Source organism: Poecilia formosa, unplaced genomic scaffold (assembly GCF_000485575.1).
Source record: "Poecilia formosa unplaced genomic scaffold, Poecilia_formosa-5.1.2 Scaffold11, whole genome shotgun sequence".
Lineage (NCBI taxonomy): Eukaryota > Metazoa > Chordata > Actinopteri > Cyprinodontiformes > Poeciliidae > Poecilia > Poecilia formosa.
Genome location: NW_006799950.1, coordinates 3,962,867 through 3,980,703, shown reverse-complemented (window position 1 = coordinate 3,980,703; position 17,837 = coordinate 3,962,867). Strand labels below are relative to the sequence as shown.

The 17,837-nt window shown below is 38.8% G+C and overlaps 1 protein-coding gene across 2 annotated transcripts; it reads left to right on the top strand.

Moving 5' to 3' along the window:
• Window positions 1–54: 54 nt before the first annotated feature.
• On the top strand, window positions 55–14,480 carry LOC103132921 (high-affinity choline transporter 1-like). 2 transcript variants are annotated; one of them, XM_016667166.1, is made up of 9 exons: window positions 55–180; window positions 3,956–4,163; window positions 4,833–4,946; window positions 5,103–5,258; window positions 6,009–6,157; window positions 6,490–6,633; window positions 10,363–10,516; window positions 12,530–12,747; window positions 12,879–14,480. In XM_016667166.1, the coding sequence occupies exons 2-9, from the start codon at window positions 3,980–3,982 to the stop codon at window positions 13,440–13,442; spliced, it is 1,683 nt and encodes a 560-aa protein (XP_016522652.1). In that variant the 5' UTR covers window positions 55–180; window positions 3,956–3,979; the 3' UTR covers window positions 13,443–14,480. The 2 variants fall into 2 exon arrangements, with proteins under 2 accessions (XP_016522652.1, XP_007544751.1); XM_007544689.2 differs by having other exon boundaries at window positions 3,936–4,163.
• Window positions 14,481–17,837: the final 3,357 nt, after the last annotated feature.

Below are 17,837 nucleotides of genomic sequence, written 5' to 3'. Positions count from 1 at the left end.
TTTCCACAGTAACGTAAATGCAGTTCCTCAATGCGTCTGTAAAATATCGCAAGCAATGGGCGTGTTTTCTGAATACGGACCAGATGTTATAAGCTGAATTAAAAATGCATTTAGCAATGGGCATTCGGCAACACGGGGGACTTGTGCAGAATTTTATCTCCTGTCTCATGGCAGTTTAAAGTAAGTTTGCAATTTTCCTCATTTTTTTCCCCCTCTTCTTCTTACACCACTTCTACGCGTTTCAGCCTACGACGAGTTTTATTTGTCATCTCTAAACAGCTAACAAAGCTGCAAACATCGATGTACGGACGTTATTTTAAACGCACCATCCACCTAGAGTACTTACTACTAAACAACCGAAGCAGCACGTTCACTGTCAGCGCGCGCTCCCGACGTCTCCGTCTCTAAACTACCTACTAACACTTCTTGACATAACATCGACATCAGAAGCAGGCGCGCACCCGGAGTATACCCGCTTTTTCGCGCTCCTGAAAGTCCGACTCTGATAAGGGTTTAAAAACCGACTCTACAGAGAGACTTTTCATTTGCTTTAACTTGAATTAGTTAGTATACGTACAGCGGCTTAAAAAGTAATGTCAACAGAAAGTGGTGGGTTTCACAGGGACGCTTCATGTGTCACCACCAACAAGCAGCAGCAAGCAGCGTTGAACAGCAAAGTGGAGGAAGGAGTCAACGGACAGCAGCAGTAACGTTCAGTTGTCCGTTAGCTTAGCAGCTGATATGGAATTTTCCACTAGAGCAGCACCTGCGCAGATACGCTACTGCGCATCTAAGTCTTTGAACTTTTACAAGTTTCTGTAAAAGCTTTCCCCCCTAGAGAAATATGATGGAATCTTACCAGACTCAGACTGTCCATCATTGTCAAGTGTGTGAATTCACAGAAAACACAGCAGAATGAAGAGTACATTTACAGAACACACGAACGCACAGGTGGATGTTAGTGAAGTGGAATGTCCTAAGAAACGCCATTTGTTTCAGAAATTAAATTAAAAGAGTGACACTCATTAATTTATTGCATACAGCGTGACACGTGACGCTATATTGATAACCTCCAATAAACAGTTTTCAAGAAAAGTGCAATAGTATTTAATATCAATTATAAAGCATTTTAAGTACAGAAATGTCAGTATACTGAAAAATATGTTAATGTACCATACAGTATGCACTAAATTTTTGGGTGTGCACGCCTTCTGCATGAATAACTGCATCAATGCTGAGATGTTAAGAAAGCCACATTCAGTTGATCTGCATAATTGTTGTGGTGACTCATCTAATCTTCTTAACAATAGGTTGTATGAATCTTAATAGGGTTTGTTGTGCAATCAAGCGCTGTAATATCATGATCAGTAAGGCTGGTACTGGTACTTTTAACAGTGTGAGCAGTGTGAGAAGTCCTGCTAGAAAATTAAATCAGCATCTCTGTAAACCTTGTCAGCAGATGGAGAAATGAAGTAGCCTACTCTGAAATGTCCTGGTTCACAGTTGACTCTGGTCTTAATGTCACATGAGGATTAAACACCAGGAGATCACATGGTTCCCCCATTTAATCAATGGGGTGGGCATTTTAAAAATTGATGGTTGAAACTTCAAGCTTGGTCTCAAGCAACTTATTTTATTCTCAAAGGAGTGCTTTGGCAAGCTGACAAACTGATCAGATTGCATTCCTAAGCACTCTTTTTCCTGGAGATGTCAATATCAGAACACCCTCACCTGAAATAAAACTCAGAGCTGATCAGATAAGCACTGACCCCACTACCTCACTCTAGAACCTGACCCCACTACCTGACCCCAGGACCTGAATCCCAAAGCCTTGTTTTTGGAGCCAATCTGCAAGAGACACATACTCGTGAACTGTTCTTCTCCTATCCCAGTGGATGGAGGAAGGACATTTAAAATCTTTGAAGTGAAACCTGAAGAACTTTTAAGGAAAGCTGTATGTGCCTCCAGCTTGTCTTTAATGTTCTTCCATTGGGTGGGGCTTAGACCTGGGGAGATCGAAGTCGACTCCTAGTTCTTTCCACAGAGCCAGCTAGCTGTTCCTGTGAACCTTCTCTTGGACCACTGAGCTTACATCATTTTGCATCTGAGTGAGCCTGATGAATTCACAAAAATAAAGTCAGATTTTCAATTTTAGTCTGTTTTAGATAAAGTTGCTACAAAGAAAAAGAAAAAAAAAATCAGATTTGGCTGGTCAGGCTTTTTAAGGTTCGATGATCAGCCAGAAAGCTGCGATCGGTGCACCACTAAAAGGAAAACAAATAAAATCTGAATATGTTTGGAAAATAAGTACATCAAAAACACATTTTCATAGCATTTTGAGCCCCTCTTGTAGTTGGATAGAGAAAACGCTTCCTATCGTCTATACAGAAAACACTAACAAAACAACAAAACCTGTCCTGCTAGCACAGTCAGTTTTATGGAGAGGTTGTAACTTTTTTTGTGACCAGACATTTTTGTTTTACTTGCTGTCTCCGTTTGCAGTGAATATGTCAAACATTGTGGTTCTCAGGTTTGGGGCAACAATAAGCAAGAACACAAAGACACATTTCAGAACATTTGCTGTGCTCATAACTGGCTGGCTAGCAGCTGTGTTGTCAAGTCACGTTGTTGACAATCTCTTCATTCAGTCCTTTTATGAAAAACATCAAAAGACAATGACCACAGTCAGTCTATTCCTATTAGATTTATATTCATTACATTAGCAAGTTAAAGGATTAGTTAAAAATAAGAAAATCTCTAAATGGAAAATGCCAAAAATACTCAACTCATAACAAATAATAGGGTACATTTCTACAAATAAAAGCTTCTTAGTCAGTTTAATTCTGTTGTTTATGTCGCTCATGTGGCCCCTCATTTATCCAGACAACATTCACAATGTCTTACAGCTGCAGTTTGTATCTCTCACAATGTCCTGACAGTATAGCGTGAGAGAGAAAATCTGTGAAAAACTGTGCTCCTTTGCCTCCTCCGTGTTGGCCCGGATGCCATACTCGATTGATCAGAAACGACCAATCAGAGCCAAGAGGAGTGTCTTACCACTGTCAATCATGGTTGTGTATGTGGAATTTTAGCTATATGTACATCTGTTACCCTGTCAGAGATTTGTTGATACTCTCGTAAAACCGGTGCAGCAAAATGTTACTCTTTGATTAAAATGTTTTTTTTTTGTTTTGTTTTTCAGAGTAACAAGAGTAAAATGTTATTCTTTCTTTGAAAGAGTAACAAGAGTAAAATGTTATTCTTTCTTTGAAAGAGGTTAGTAGAAGTGAGTTAAGACTTTAACATTGTTTTTTACTTTGTGTGTTTTTTCACTTGGATAGAAATCCTTCCTTCTTCATTATCGCCTCCCTGTTGGCATTGATGTAAAGTACAATGTTCAGGTTCCCTTTTTACTTCCACTGTTTTATTGGTATGAAAGCCATTCTAAAATCAGCAGTAATTGACCGTTTTTACATTTTTGCATTTTCTTAACTTGATAGTGTTTAAAAACTATCAAGTCAAAAAGACTTGACAGACTTTGTAGCCCCTCATGTATCCAGACTATCCAGACTTGATTGTCTTTTTGACTTGACTGTTGTAATGGAATCATTTGTTAATAGTTAACATCAATTCATAAAAATAAATACAAACCAACAACAGTTTCTAACTTGCTGTGAGAAATGCTGAAACTTTCTCTTTTTTTTTTTTTCTTAATATTTACTAACCAAAAACAATCAATTGTGTGTGATTTTCTGAAATTCTCTGAAAAGTTCTTTCTGGAATTACACTGATGAACTTTGCCTTTCACTTTTCAAGTTCAAAGCGTGCCAGCACATGTCATTCCAACACGCAGATTTTAACTTCCTATCTGTGTTTTTGACCTTTGTTCTTGCACACTTTTGCACTGTGTATATTCTTTGTATTTTGTTGCCCAGCCATCCCATCCACCTGTCAGTGTGATCCGTGACAGCAGACCACCATGGCTCTTAACATCCCCGGTGTGGTTGCGGTGGTGCTGTTCTACATCCTGATCCTGGGCACGGGAGTTTGGGCGGCCCGGAAGTCCAGAAGAATCGAGAGGAAGAGCAGTGGAGACAGGACTGAGGTGGTGCTGCTTGGAGACAGGAATATCAGCCTGGTGGTTGGAATATTCACCATGACAGGTGGGGGATTCTGTGAAACACATATTGTAAATATGGTAAGGTACAGAAAGAGAGATGTAAATGAACAGCAGCTGGAAAGACAAAACAGAACATACTAGGACAGAATCAAACCAAAGAAAGAATCAAGTTAAAACTGAAACTGAAACATCAGTTAAAGACCTGAACATATCCGGACTGTTTTACTTTATACAATGCTTCATTTCGCTACACAAACACTTTATTTGAATCGGTGTGAGTGTTTAGTGCACAGATGTTCTGTTTATAAAATTTAAAAACATAAACATTGCCAACATTCTCAGTCATTTTTAACTGAGAAAGTTACACAACTCTCAGAGATGCAGGTGAATCTCGGAGTGGGCAGATTGAACCTGTAACCAAGTCCTGATTTACCCCTGGCTCTAACTGTTTTAGTATTTCTCCATCACTCAGAAAAAAATTAATAAAGCAAAATTTAAAAATTCACACAGTGGATCCCATCATATTAGTGGTTCAATATTTGCAGATTCATGGATTTGTCTACAGAATGTAACTCCAGTGCATGCACCCACAATGTGTAAACTAGCCTTCAAATGATTATCTTGTCGCAGAAACATCCATGTTTGTTTTTTTTGTTTTTTTTACTTTTGCACAGACTCCTCTGCTTAACTTGTGCTTGTTGTGCTTGTGCAGCCACGTGGGTTGGAGGAGGTTTTATCCTGGGTGTTGCTGAAGCTGTGTACACTCCCAAAATGGGCTTGATGTGGGCCCTGATGCCGATACAATACTCAGTTTCCTTCATTATAGGTAAGACCGCAGAGGCAAGAGCAGACGGAGATCTTAATGTTAAACACATGTGTCTACGCAGTTTGGGCCAATCCAAACTTTTCTATTAAACATTTTATTTAGCCATTACTGAATGAATACAATGAACAATGGATGATATTTCAACCCCTGGATTAGGTGGTCTTTTCTTTGCCAAGCCAATGAGGGAAAAGAAATATGTCACCATGATGGACCCTTTCCAGGAAAAGTACGGCAAAGTGCTGAGCGGGGCTCTCGTGCTGCCATGTTTGTTGGTGGATGTGCTCTGGGTATCCTGCACTCTGTTGGGACTGGGTGAGTAAACATCTCCGTAAAAAGTATTGAGAACTATTTTCTCACTTCCCCATGTTGAAACTGAAGCTGAAAATGTACAAGTGTACACATCAAGCATTTTTAAGAATATCGATATCGGTCTTGTAACGCATAATGCTTATTTCCGTCCTGTTTGGGTTTGTGTATGTGTTTTGGCAGGAGAGAGAATTGGCTTTTTCTGTTTTGTTTGGTCATGCATTAGTGTTGCAGCACAGGAATAAGGAATGTTATGGAAACATTCATCACCTTCCTAAAATAGTAAAACAAAAACAAACAAAAAAAAAAAACGTCATAGTTTTGGAAATAAAAGGCATCACCTCTGACTTTTTTTCAGAAGTCAGAGGTGATGACTTCTGAAAAAAGTCACCACTTTTTTTTGGCCATCTTTTGGCAAAAAAATTACAGGCTATTGTTTTAGGAAGGTGACTCAATGCTAGTGGTCATTTTTTCAATGTGTTGAAAGGGTACAGACTTTTTTATGTAATATAATATAAATATTGGTTATTAAACTGAATATACTGGACAGTGATATCGAAACACATTTTTATAGTGGTGTACACCTACTAGAGACTGAAACATTCATTAATGAAAGCAAGTTTTTAAATCTTGAAACTCCAAATGGTATGAATACTTCTCTACCGGGTTGCAAAGGAAAACAAAAAACAAGAAAACTTTTTTGACTGGACGCAAGTCGAGGGATTTGTTTCTCTAACTTGTGTGTTTCTGTAACAGGAGCGACTATGAGCGTCATACTGGACTTACGCTTTGCCTACTCTGTGTGTATCTCAGCGGCGGTGGCTATCGTCTACACTCTGTTGGGAGGTCTTTATTCAGTAGCCTACACTGACATCATCCAGCTCGCCCTCACATTCCTCAGTCTAGTAAGTAGGAAGGTCATTTGCTACAAACACCAAAACTCACTGTGCAGTATCTGACCACGTACTTCTGCTTTCACATTTAATGAGTTTTAAATCATTTCAAAGCTATTTTGATCCCAATTAGTCATCTAACGCTGCTTTAGTACTAGCAACAACTCCTTTCTTGTTCTCCATTGTAAAGGTCGGTGCTCACAGATGTCTGAGTGCTGAAAGTTTGGAGAATTTCACAAACATGTCCAGGTTATGAAATCTTGTGTCGTCTGTACGGCTCATGTTTTTTCCTGCTGCTCTCATCTGATGCCTGGCGCTCATTGTGTGTGTTGGTCTGTGTACAGTGGCTGTGCGTACCCTTTCTTCTGCTGAACAAGACTTCTGTTAACATTGCTGAGACGGCTTTCAACCACACATTTCAAGAGCCATGGCTTGGAAGTCTGGGTAAAGATACAGTCTGGAAGTGGATCGATGACTGGTTAATGCTGGTCAGTATGTTTTACCTCTTTAACACTAGGCCTAATAAAACGCGTATATGCCTGTCGAAAAGTGTGCCAAACGAAACAATGAGGCGGGGTGACTGCTCTTTATAGCCTGAGTAAAACAATCAACATGCAGTTGAATTTGGTGTTGCAGTGAGACACTGAACTCCACCTTTCCCCCTTTCATTTCTTGAGATAGTTGTATCGACGTCATTTACACTGAAATACTTTTGAAGAGAAATCTTAGCATCTAGTTTACAACAGCTCTTACACCAAACTGAATCTACATTAGAGAAGTTTTACTCTTAAATATGCACAATAACGTCATCTTGATTTAAAGCCATACAGATTATAACTCATGTGCTGTTTTAAGATGAAACATCTCCAAAGATGTAGGACTGGAAAAATAAAGATATTGATATATTAGGTTATCTTAATCCTGTGCAATTTATGTGCTGGGAAAATAAATTTGTTCATCTTACATATTTCTTGATTTAGCTTTTTTGTAACACCTAAATGTTTAACAGCATTAAAGTAATTTTAGTACCAGACAAAGATAACTTGAGTGAACACAAAAATAGTTTTAAAATGGTAAATTAATTTATTAACATAAAGAAACTCTGATAAAACAACCAGAGCCTATGTGAAAAGGATGAACCTAAACCTAACATCCACCTTTTGGAGCACCAGCAGCTGTCAAACATTTCGGATAATTGGTAAAGTGTCGCTAAATCAAAATCACTTACTTTTCCTAGGACAAGCGAGGCCTGCAGTGCTTTTGATCTTTTGCATATTATTTTTGCTTTACTGAATAAGCTTTCCGCGTGTCAGACAAGTTGATTCTGCAGATATGACAGTGTAAATTTTTAAAGCAAAAATGTAAGAAAAATAAAAAACTATTTTGGGAACCACAGGAAAAGCATTAAAGTAGCAAAAGATCTTAACTTGTTCTACTAAAAGTTTGTAAGTTATTCAAAACAGCTAAACCTCCAGTGGTTCTTGTTGTCATTTAGGACGGCTGCTAGCCTAACTAACAGAAAGCTTAGTTGAAAGCTAATCTTTTGGGGGGGAAAAAATCTCTTCTGTATTTCTGTATGTGACTGTAACCAACTATCTCACATTCACATATCTTCTATATTAAGTGTAGAAAAATGATGATCTTCTCAGCTTATTTTCTGGTCTTGAAGCATCCGTCTTTAATGGAACTTTTTGAGACTTTGGCAATCCTCTGTAACATTTGACATGTAAGCTCTTGCCCGTAGAGCACTTTATTTATCGCTGGAAATTTACTGCTATGAAACACTATTAGAACAATTTGTTCTTGGCTATTTTTCTGAGTTAGAAGAAAATTCCATTTACATGAATTTACTTTGTATCTGTTTAGCATTGCAACAATGAATTTCTGTTTTATCACATCAGACTCTCATATCAACATAGAAGGATTCTGGCCAACATTTCTTTTCGGCACTACTTGACATTATTTTGAATCAGAAGGGTACTAGTGAGTCAGAGAGTGACCAAAATTGCCTTGCATGGGTTAAATACAGACAAATGTTTCTTTCTTTTTATTTATTATAAATTGTTTTTTAATTGCATTGCTTTTTGGATTTTAAACTGATCAATTAACACCATGTTCTTCAGTTCTCTGTTGAGGTCAGTCAAAACAAAAGAGGTATAAAGAGCATGTATTTTGATTCAAAAATGAGGATGAGCTTAATTTTCTGATTGAAACTTACAACTAGTGAAAGGTAAAGGTAATTTTATTTATATAGCACATTTTCAGCAACAAGGCATTACAAAGTGCTTCACAGGAATTAAAAGGAAATACAAACAAATTAACAAACCAAAGGAAACAGAAAAAAAAAAAGAGAAAAAGAATCTAATGTTGATCTAAAGTATGTAAACCAAGTGCTCCTGTTCAGGGTTGCTAAGTATCCTCTGGTCTAAGAACAGGAGAAAAACAGGAGTCTAAAAAGTAGTTTCGATCCAAAAGTGTCCTCTGGGCTTCTGGTCTCTGCATCTAAATAGTGAGTACTGTACAGTTTCTGAAAAAATAAGCTAAAGAGTGACTAATCTAAGTCCTTTTCTGGGTTAAACGTGACTACTCCACAGTTTCTAACAAAATAAAATAAAAAGAGAGGAAAGGACACTTTAGGGCAAATGGCAACATTCAGACAAAACAAAGGGCAAACCAAAGATATGAGTGAAGGCGGTGACGTCACAGGGCCATGAAACCACGTTGCTCAGCCTCCCGGCAGAAGTCCGATAAAGATGTTATCAAGGAAAGACCTTGGGAGCGCTCAGGTCCACAGCTGCATGGATAATAGGAGGGGGTGAGGTGGGAAGAAGGAGCGTTATGTTTACATATCTTCAAAGAGATTTGAAATATGCAGCTCTTCCAAGGCCACACAGGGAAAGCCAATTCAGAAACAGAATGTCTTAGGTCGGGTAGATTCTAAATTTCAATCTTCTCTAAAGTCTCTCCGATACGTCTCAGTTCCCAATTATCCAAATTAGTTTGGTCGTTCCACTGAACTGAAACTAGCAACTTCTGCAAGATCGATTCCATCCCGTCAGTGAGTTTTAGAGTCCTCCGCTGGGCTGCGAGTCTCAGCAAGACTCGCATCCAACTTGGGTCTCTGTCCACACCAACAGTCTGAGTGTTTGCTAGTTTGGCCAAGTCCGTCACAAATTTGTCGATAAGCCAGGTGTCTGCAAGCTCCCAACAGCAGAAATCCTGTTATCATGAATAAATCCAGGGTGAATCCCGTCGGGTGTGTCCCTGCAGGACAAGAGGGCTCTCCTGTGTCCACTCTTCTCGTCGAGAAAATTTGATCAATTGCATTGAGAGACTGGTTGACCAGATCCATAATTTGTAGATCTGGATGATGTGCAAAGACAAGCTCCAAAAATATAGAAAAAGTCAAGACAAAAACAGAGCAAGCAGGGCAGGCGAGGGCACGGAGGGAGCAGAGGAAAAAAAAGTGTCCGCCTTCATCGAAAGCAAGAGAGAAAAGTGCTACATTGATCAGATCCATTCAGGTCGGCATCTGTTGAATGAATCTAATTTTATTGTTACTTGAGCATGTCACACTTCACACGTCCTACAGTTGTAGGACAGCTGATCATAAATATGACTGTAGAACGCCTGTAAATGGGAAGACCTGGTTAAATACATTGACTGTGTGATCAAAAGGATAAGCGTGACTGCAGAGTCTGAGTTGTTGCCGCCAGAGGTAATTAAAATGATAGGATAGGAGTAACATAATGCAGTAATGCTGTTTGTTTTGATCAGATTTGTATAAAAAGACACACAGTGGAAGTAACAGTGCTGATCCAGTCAGACTTCACTCAGTGAGCTGGGAGACGTAGTTTGCTACACGAGGCCTGTTTAAACAAATCGGGCCGTAGAAGCAGATCTGGGCAGACAGAACTGGACTCAGATGGAGTTTTTAGGTTACACTGATAATCTGCCAACCATAGAGGGCTGAAGTTTATTTTGAACCGCTGAATTTGGGGTGGGTTTAGTCTGTAGCTCTATTGTCCAATTGCTTTTCAGCATGACTCCTTTTTAAAAAAAAATAAAATAAATCTTTGGCAACTTATTGGGTTCTTTACAATACGGCACTGTTCTGAGCTGAATCAGTATTTTTGCATGTGAATTCTCCTCTTCAATTTTTGCTGCCCTTGCTTTTTTTGTGTGTAGAATTGACTTTCTTTGCCACTTGTTTTCAGGGACTTGGTAGTCTTTCATTCCAAAGCTTCCACCAGAGAACGCTGTCGGCATCTTCATCACGCACAGCCCAGCTAACCTGCTTTGCAGCAGCATTCCTGATTGCCATTCTAGGAATCCCTCCTGCTCTGGTGGGGGCTGTGGCTGCCTCCACAGGTAAGAACTACGCTAAAGGCAAAGTGCGCTTTAACTAGTAAATGCTGCCCATACCTCCTGGTCAGCCTTTCACAACGAATGATACCTCTGAGTCGTATCTCCTTTCTCTGGCAGCTATTTGCATAATTTTTAAACCACACTTTGTAGAAATGCCACACTTCGGCAAGATGCAACCATGAGCTACTCAGTAACAGAGTCTTCCTGATAGGGTAACTTATGACGATTCTGAGTAAACGTCGTATGTTGCAGGTTTGAAATAACCCAAATATGTTTTACAAACACGACCTAAAATAAGTAAATGTTTGTGAATAGTCTCCATATGAGTTTTACACATGCCACCCCAGATAGAGAAGAGTGCAGGTAATATTCAAATAAGTAGCAGGAAGATAAGACATGCAGCATTTGTGTTATTCCACTGCTGCTAAAGGTCAGTTTCTCTTTTGGTGTGTCAATCATCCTAGCCACATTGCCTGCAAAACAATATTGATAGAGTTTGGTAATTTCACATTTTGTCATGTCACAACCTCAAATTTTATTATTTAATTAGGTGTATTTTGTGACAGATAAAGACAAAGTAATACCTGATTGTGAAATGGGAGGAAAACTTTAGATGGTTTTAATTTTTTTGGACAACCAAAATTCTGAAAAGTGCGGTGTATGTCCTTCCAAGTTAATACTTCATATGCTTTATAGAACCAGGTAATTTGAGTTTATCTTGCCACAGATTCTCAGTTGGATTTAAGTCTGTGCTTTGACTTGGCCAATCTATTACATTTCAAACAGGTTTTTAAAGACAAAAAAACAAGTAACCAGTAGGACAAGAGAAAACATATCCATTCATAACCAAGAACAAGCTCACTACTTTTCTGTAGGAAGAAGAAAACACAGAAAGTGGCATGTTAAAAATGATTTATACCTCCTCCTCAAAGATCAGTGGAAAAGCTTTATTGCCATAGCATCACTAACACGCTTCTAAAAACTGGTGATCAGCTTTTTTTTTTTTTGCAAGTTTCCAATGGTATTTTGATCGTTTATCTTTGATGCTGAGTTCTAAGTTCTTGATGTTGCAAGGTCCCCTAGTCATCACCCTAATCTTCATCTCCCTCTATCAGAATAAAGTCGGGACTTTGGAACATCAGTCTGGTTCGATGTCAGAAGAAACATGTTGGTCAAATGAAAAGCTACTTTAAATCTAAATCTGCCAGGGGTCTGAATAATTTTGGGATTAACCTTTGCACAGTTTTTCTTTTAACCAAACCCAACCAGCTTCTCTGATGAAAAGCATCTCCACGGCATGACGTAACTACCACCACGTTTCGTCATGGGGACGGTGTTAAGGTTCTGTGGTACGTCTGATCTCATCTGATCAGAACAACGTCTTTCACAACTTCACCACTAACCTATCTGCTGTGCTTGGTCGCTGTTTGTTCACTGACATTTTCCAACAAACCACAGAACAGCTGCAGATACTCAGGTTAAAATACTCAGAGGTTTACTTTACTTCCAAATTTGGTGGCTTCTGAAAGTACTGGGTTGATCATATTTGGGGATCACGTTAAAAGAAGTTGAAGATTTGTGGAAGACTCAACTTATCATCCACAAAAATAGAAAATCCATGGTTGCTTCTTTTACCGCTTTATAATTTTTGCACCACTTTTTGTTTATGTCTGTCACTTAAAATCATGAATTTGTGGCTGTAATAACACAACAATAATGTGAGAGCTGGAGGCAGAGGACTTTTTTTTAACATTTGTAGCTCAGAATCTGTTCATATCAATCAAATTCAGGAATTTCAGGGTTTACTAGAACATTACGATGAACCTTAGTCCATAGAGTACTTCAAGATTCAGAACTTGGACCTGGGCTGGAACATTTCTGCATGAGTAAAATAAATCAGGATCAGAATTCCTTTATTGTCATTGTGCAAAAAAGCACAACAAAATGTAAAAAAAAAAAAAAGCATTCATTATAAAATAAAGCATAACGTTTATGTTGTGAATTTCTCTCGTCCAGACTGGAACTTGACTCAGTACGGCTCTCCGCCTCCTTACCTCCGCGGGGAGCACACTTTCGTCCTGCCTCTCACGCTGCAGTACCTCACTCCTTCCTACATATCCATCATTGGAATTGGAGCCGTGGCCGCCGCCGTCATGTCTTCCACAGACTCGGGTCTGTTATCTGCAACTTCGGTTTTCTCCGCAAACATCTACAAAAACATCTTCCGTACACAGGTAAGAAGATTGAAGGTTCAACCCCGGCAGCCTTGAAACCAAACCACACAAATGAACCAATCCCAAACAGACAGGGTGGGTGTTTCTATAAATAACCAAGCATCTTCTCTTTTATGGCTTTTTGTTCCCAGGCCTCAGACAACGAAATGCAGTGGGTGATTCGGGCGTCAGTGGTAGTTGTGGGTCTTGTTGGAACATCGATAACGTTTTACACCAACAGCACCCTGGTCCTCTGGATTCTTGGAGCAGACGTTTCCTATACCCTCTTGTTCCCCCATTTGGTTTCTGTCCTTTTCTTCAGAGTGACCAATGGTTATGGCGCCACCGTGGGTTACATTGTGGGGGTGACTGTGAGGATTTTGTTGGGAGAAAACACTTTGGGCATTCCTGTTGTCCTTCACCTTCCAGGTTGCACTCTTGAAAATGGCATCTATGTCCAGAAGTCTCCTGTTAGGACAGTGTCCATGCTGTGCACCTTGGTAACCATATTGATTTTTTCTTGGTTGGCCGTGGTCATGTTCAACCACGGCTTGCTGCCTGAAAAATGGGACGTTTTCAAAGTTAGACGTGTAGTCACTGAACCACCAGAGGACGGTGTTGCGCAAAATCTGAAAGACGGAGCAGGAAATGATGACGAAAGTGATGAGAACAGCCATGGAGTGGCTTTGCAGCCATTGTCGCAAACTGAAATGTAAATGTTGTTCGTTGTGTATGTGAAGTTATGTTCATAGTTTTCACCTATTGTGAACTGAAACTGAAAAAGATTACAGTAAGGCTCTCTGTTTTAGCTACTTTCCAATTTATTTTGCAATAGCATTCATTTAAAATGTTTGCTCTCCAAACATTTTAGAGAGCAAAATGTTTAGAGAACATTTTGCTCTCTAAGTCCGGAACACCTTGTCTTTATGATGCTGTGATCCTCAGAAATATTTTGTTCCTGCTTTTCTGCCATTCTTAAACATTTTGGATAATTATGTAGTTTTTCATATGAGACAAAGATATTCTGAGAGAATGTAAAAAGCAACTTTCATATGATTTCATTTGTGAGTGAGAAAAGCTATTGAAACCAAGCTCTTTGTGAGAAACAGCTTGGTTTAAACCTAATAACTATTTGTGCCGTCCTTGAGCGTGATAACTGGAGTCCATTACATCTCAATGGAGGAATCTGGCCCACCGTTCTCTGTCCATTTGTTTCAGTTTAGCCACATTGGACATTTTCTGAGCATGACAGCCTGCATGGCACATCATGTTGAAGACGATTTATGTCCAGGCTTTAACTATGCCACTCCAAAACAGTTACTCTGGGTGGTTTGACTAATTCAGACGCGGATTTGGTGGATTTAATGTTTGCATTGTTGGCCTTCTGTGTAACCAAGTGCGCTTGGGCTTAATGCCACAAACTGAAAGTCTTCAGAATCTTCTGCTTGAGAAACGAATTTATTGTCCCAACAATTGAAGCGAGTTATCCAGATCCCGAAGAACCAAAGCTGCCTCAGACCATCACACTACCACCACCGTGTTTGACTGTTATGATGTTCACTTTACAAAATGCTGTTAGTTTTACGCAAGATGTAACATAGCTGACCATATTTTTCTGGTCGCAAGGATCATGTGAAATGTGAGATTAGCCTTTGTGTTTTTTCTTTTAGATAATATTTTAACCATGTTGAATCAGCGGCTGCAACAATATTCGATGTGCTCAATGAAAAAGTTTTTTTTGTTTGTTTGTTTTACTCAGGATAACTTAGCCCAATGTTTCATTTTGTTTGATATTTGATATTTGTAAACATTTATGTTTGGCAAAAAAAAACTTAAAAAAAAAAAAACAGAAGAAATCCATAAGAGGCAAATACACTTGTACACAACTCCAATCAATTTAAACTAGTAAAGTGGAAATACTACTTTTACATTTAATTTATAGGAGTTGTTAGCAGTGTCAATAATTGTAGCAGCATTGATTTCTTTACATGTAACTTCTCACTCTGTTAAATAGGTGCTCAAACTAAGGTCTTGCAATGAAAGACTTCCTTTTAAGGTTTTTACGCGTTTTCCCCCGGAGTCGTAATGAATGCGGAAGGGGTTGTTTATGCTAACTAAATATACAATGAAAAGAAAACTCCTTTTATTTGAACAAATTAAAAGAGATTAAGGGAATTATTATGACTCTTTGAGGAAATGCCAGTTATGCCTAATGAGCTTAAGGTTTTGTAAATGAAAAAGATCCAAGTCAAAGTTTACTAGACTTTATGTCCATAAAGACAGTGACATAGCAATAAGCACAGCAAATACGTATCAAACATACATACTATGTGTGTATTTTATATCAACAGGGTGTTTTTTTTATGTTGCCATTTTGTTTAATAATGCAGAGACAATTTTAACACCTTTTTCGAAGTAGTAGCTTTAGTTCAGCTTGGATACTGACAGTAGGTGGTAACAGAGCTTTTAAACTGGCGATAACTCACCAGCTGAACGTCAAGTTAGCTGGAAACTTCAAAACACAGCTGTCATGATGGTAGCAGTTCTAAGTAATGGTACCACTGGGAAAGTACTGGAACACTTTGACCTTTCATGGTTCCAGGAGGGATTCCTGGAACCATCCTGTCCACAAAAGAGCAGAACAAGAAGCTTATATGATGCTGCGTGGAAACCTGAGCTTGAAAGCACAAATGAATTGAGTAAAGACGGTTTGCTTAAACAACCTTAACCCTAATTGGCTAGTCAGCTAGCATTATTCAGGTATATTAGCATTGCAGTCGGGTAGTAAGTGAAAACAACAGCTACCAAACTGTGAAATTCTGAGTATGAGACACAAATATCTGCGCTGTAAAGTACCTGTATCATTAACGAGATGTGGGCCAAATACCTTGAAGAAAAAAACAGTTTGTTTTAATATTTGTATGATTCTTCACATGTATTCTTTGTCTTTTTATTTTTATTTTTGGGGATTTTTGCACTTTCTTGCATGTACATTTCTTAAATAAAGATGTTCTTCTGCTTAAGAAGGAAGTCCTTATTTATTCCAGAGTCCAGTAATCTACGTTTTTTTAAATATTTGTGTTGTATCTGGTGTGAAAGCTTTCAAGGAGTTATATTTTAATTAAGTCCTTAACAGATCATACCAAAATGCCAGTGTGCTAAATTTGCCCCACAGTGCAAAACACAAACCTTGAAAAGGCAGAGCAGCACCACAAGACGGCCATGTCAGTGGGCTGTTGATCATGTTCAAAGTCTCAATGTATTAAACCTTTAGACATTTGTCTTCATAATTTCACCAATATCCTAATAACTTGAGTATTTCACTCAAGCTCCAAAGATTGGATGAATTTATGAGCTGACCTTTCTCTGCTGTCGCCATATGCCAATGGGACTGGCTGTTGCTAGGGGTCTAAAAAGGCTGCTACGTTGAATTATATCATAACTATCGTTAAGCTACATGATAGGAGGAAGTCGTAAATTTCAGAATCAGTATTTCTGCTGATTTCTCTCAGCGGCATCAAGAAAACGTCAGAGGATTTGGACATAGAAATAGTTTATGGCCATCCTCGATCGAGACATGTCATATTTAATCCCATTGAAGACAGCTGCTGTACACCTTAAATAAAGGTTAGTACAAGCCACAGACACAACTGCAGGCCATACTGATGTTACATCAAGGCAGAAGATGTAACTCAAGAATCCTTGGCATCCAGGTCAATGCTGTTCCAAGAAAAGTTCAAGAAAGCACAACTGGAGTTAAGATGGGTGAAGGAGTTTCCTCTAGGGATTTGATAGAATTTGAATGAAACCCTTTAGGAGTAAGACAGATCATTTTCATGATAGACAAAGGTAACTTTAAAAAAATAAATACCTTTCTTGATCATAAAAAACTATAGCTCAAGTGATTCTCAACAAGGATAATGTTGAATGCATATGTGACTTTCTTCATATATGTGCCAATAGCATCAAGCTTAACATTTTATGACACTACCTTCAGGTGTAAACCACAAGTACTGTGACTTTGTTTAGGACCGCACCAGAAAAACAGTCTACTGTGCTGACAGTAGAGCACTTACAGCCCTAATGCAGACTGTCCTATTCAGCTACAGCACAATAAGGAGCTTATTGTTCATCGAAGTTGGTAAGCAGACCTTTTTCATTTCTGTGCAGTTATTTTGAAACTCCTAAAAGGAAAATGGTAGCTGTTTTGCAACATCCCAGACTAATTCATGGTTAGTTAACCAAACATTTCCTTTGAAGAGAAATGAAGTGAACACAGATGATGACTGCAGATATTTTGTTTTATGATTTGATGATGTTCTAATGTGCTGGAGTAGAAAACTCTGTTGGATGGAACATTGTGGTGTAACAGCAGCAACAGATTTATATAAATCCCATGCTCTATGCATTGACATTGCTTATTTGTTAGATTTTTTTTGTTTTCAATTTTCATTATATTTTTTAAATATAATTTCCAGAGTCTTTTTCTTCTGTCAAAGGCACTACAGTTGATATTGGAGATAATTCAGAGGAAGAGAACTTCTGACATGGATGATCCCATGGAGAATGCTGACCAAATATCCTCCCCTGCAGCAGCAGTGAGGAGGAACATATTGCCAAGTTCAACGTTTACAGAAAAGAAAATAAAGGTCCTGTTAAGAAATATCTCCCAACATACAAGCCACAACCTGCCAGTTTGTGTGGCCCCAATGGAAAACAAAGAGTTTTGTTTTTCTTACCAACTGTTGCTTCCAGACAGACATGCCGACACACGAACCATCTCACCTCCTTAAGTGTATGCAAATTTTTGGTTTCACAAGAAAGTCAGTCGTCTATGGACAAAATTACTGTTGTGTTGCAGAAGAACAGGACTGCATACGTCGTGTGCCAGCGCAGCGAAGGAGACGTCACGGAAAAAAAACACAGAGGGAGTCCTCTCCTGTGGCGTGGCAAAGGAAGCCAGCTGGCAACGTCTTCTTCACTGCTAAGATGCTGCTGCAGACAAAAGAATATCCTTCATGTATCTATACCAACTGAAAAACATACTTTTTTAGTCATTAGGTTTTTTGTTTTTTGTTTTCAAATCCATGCGCTGCAGAGATCGGTATAAC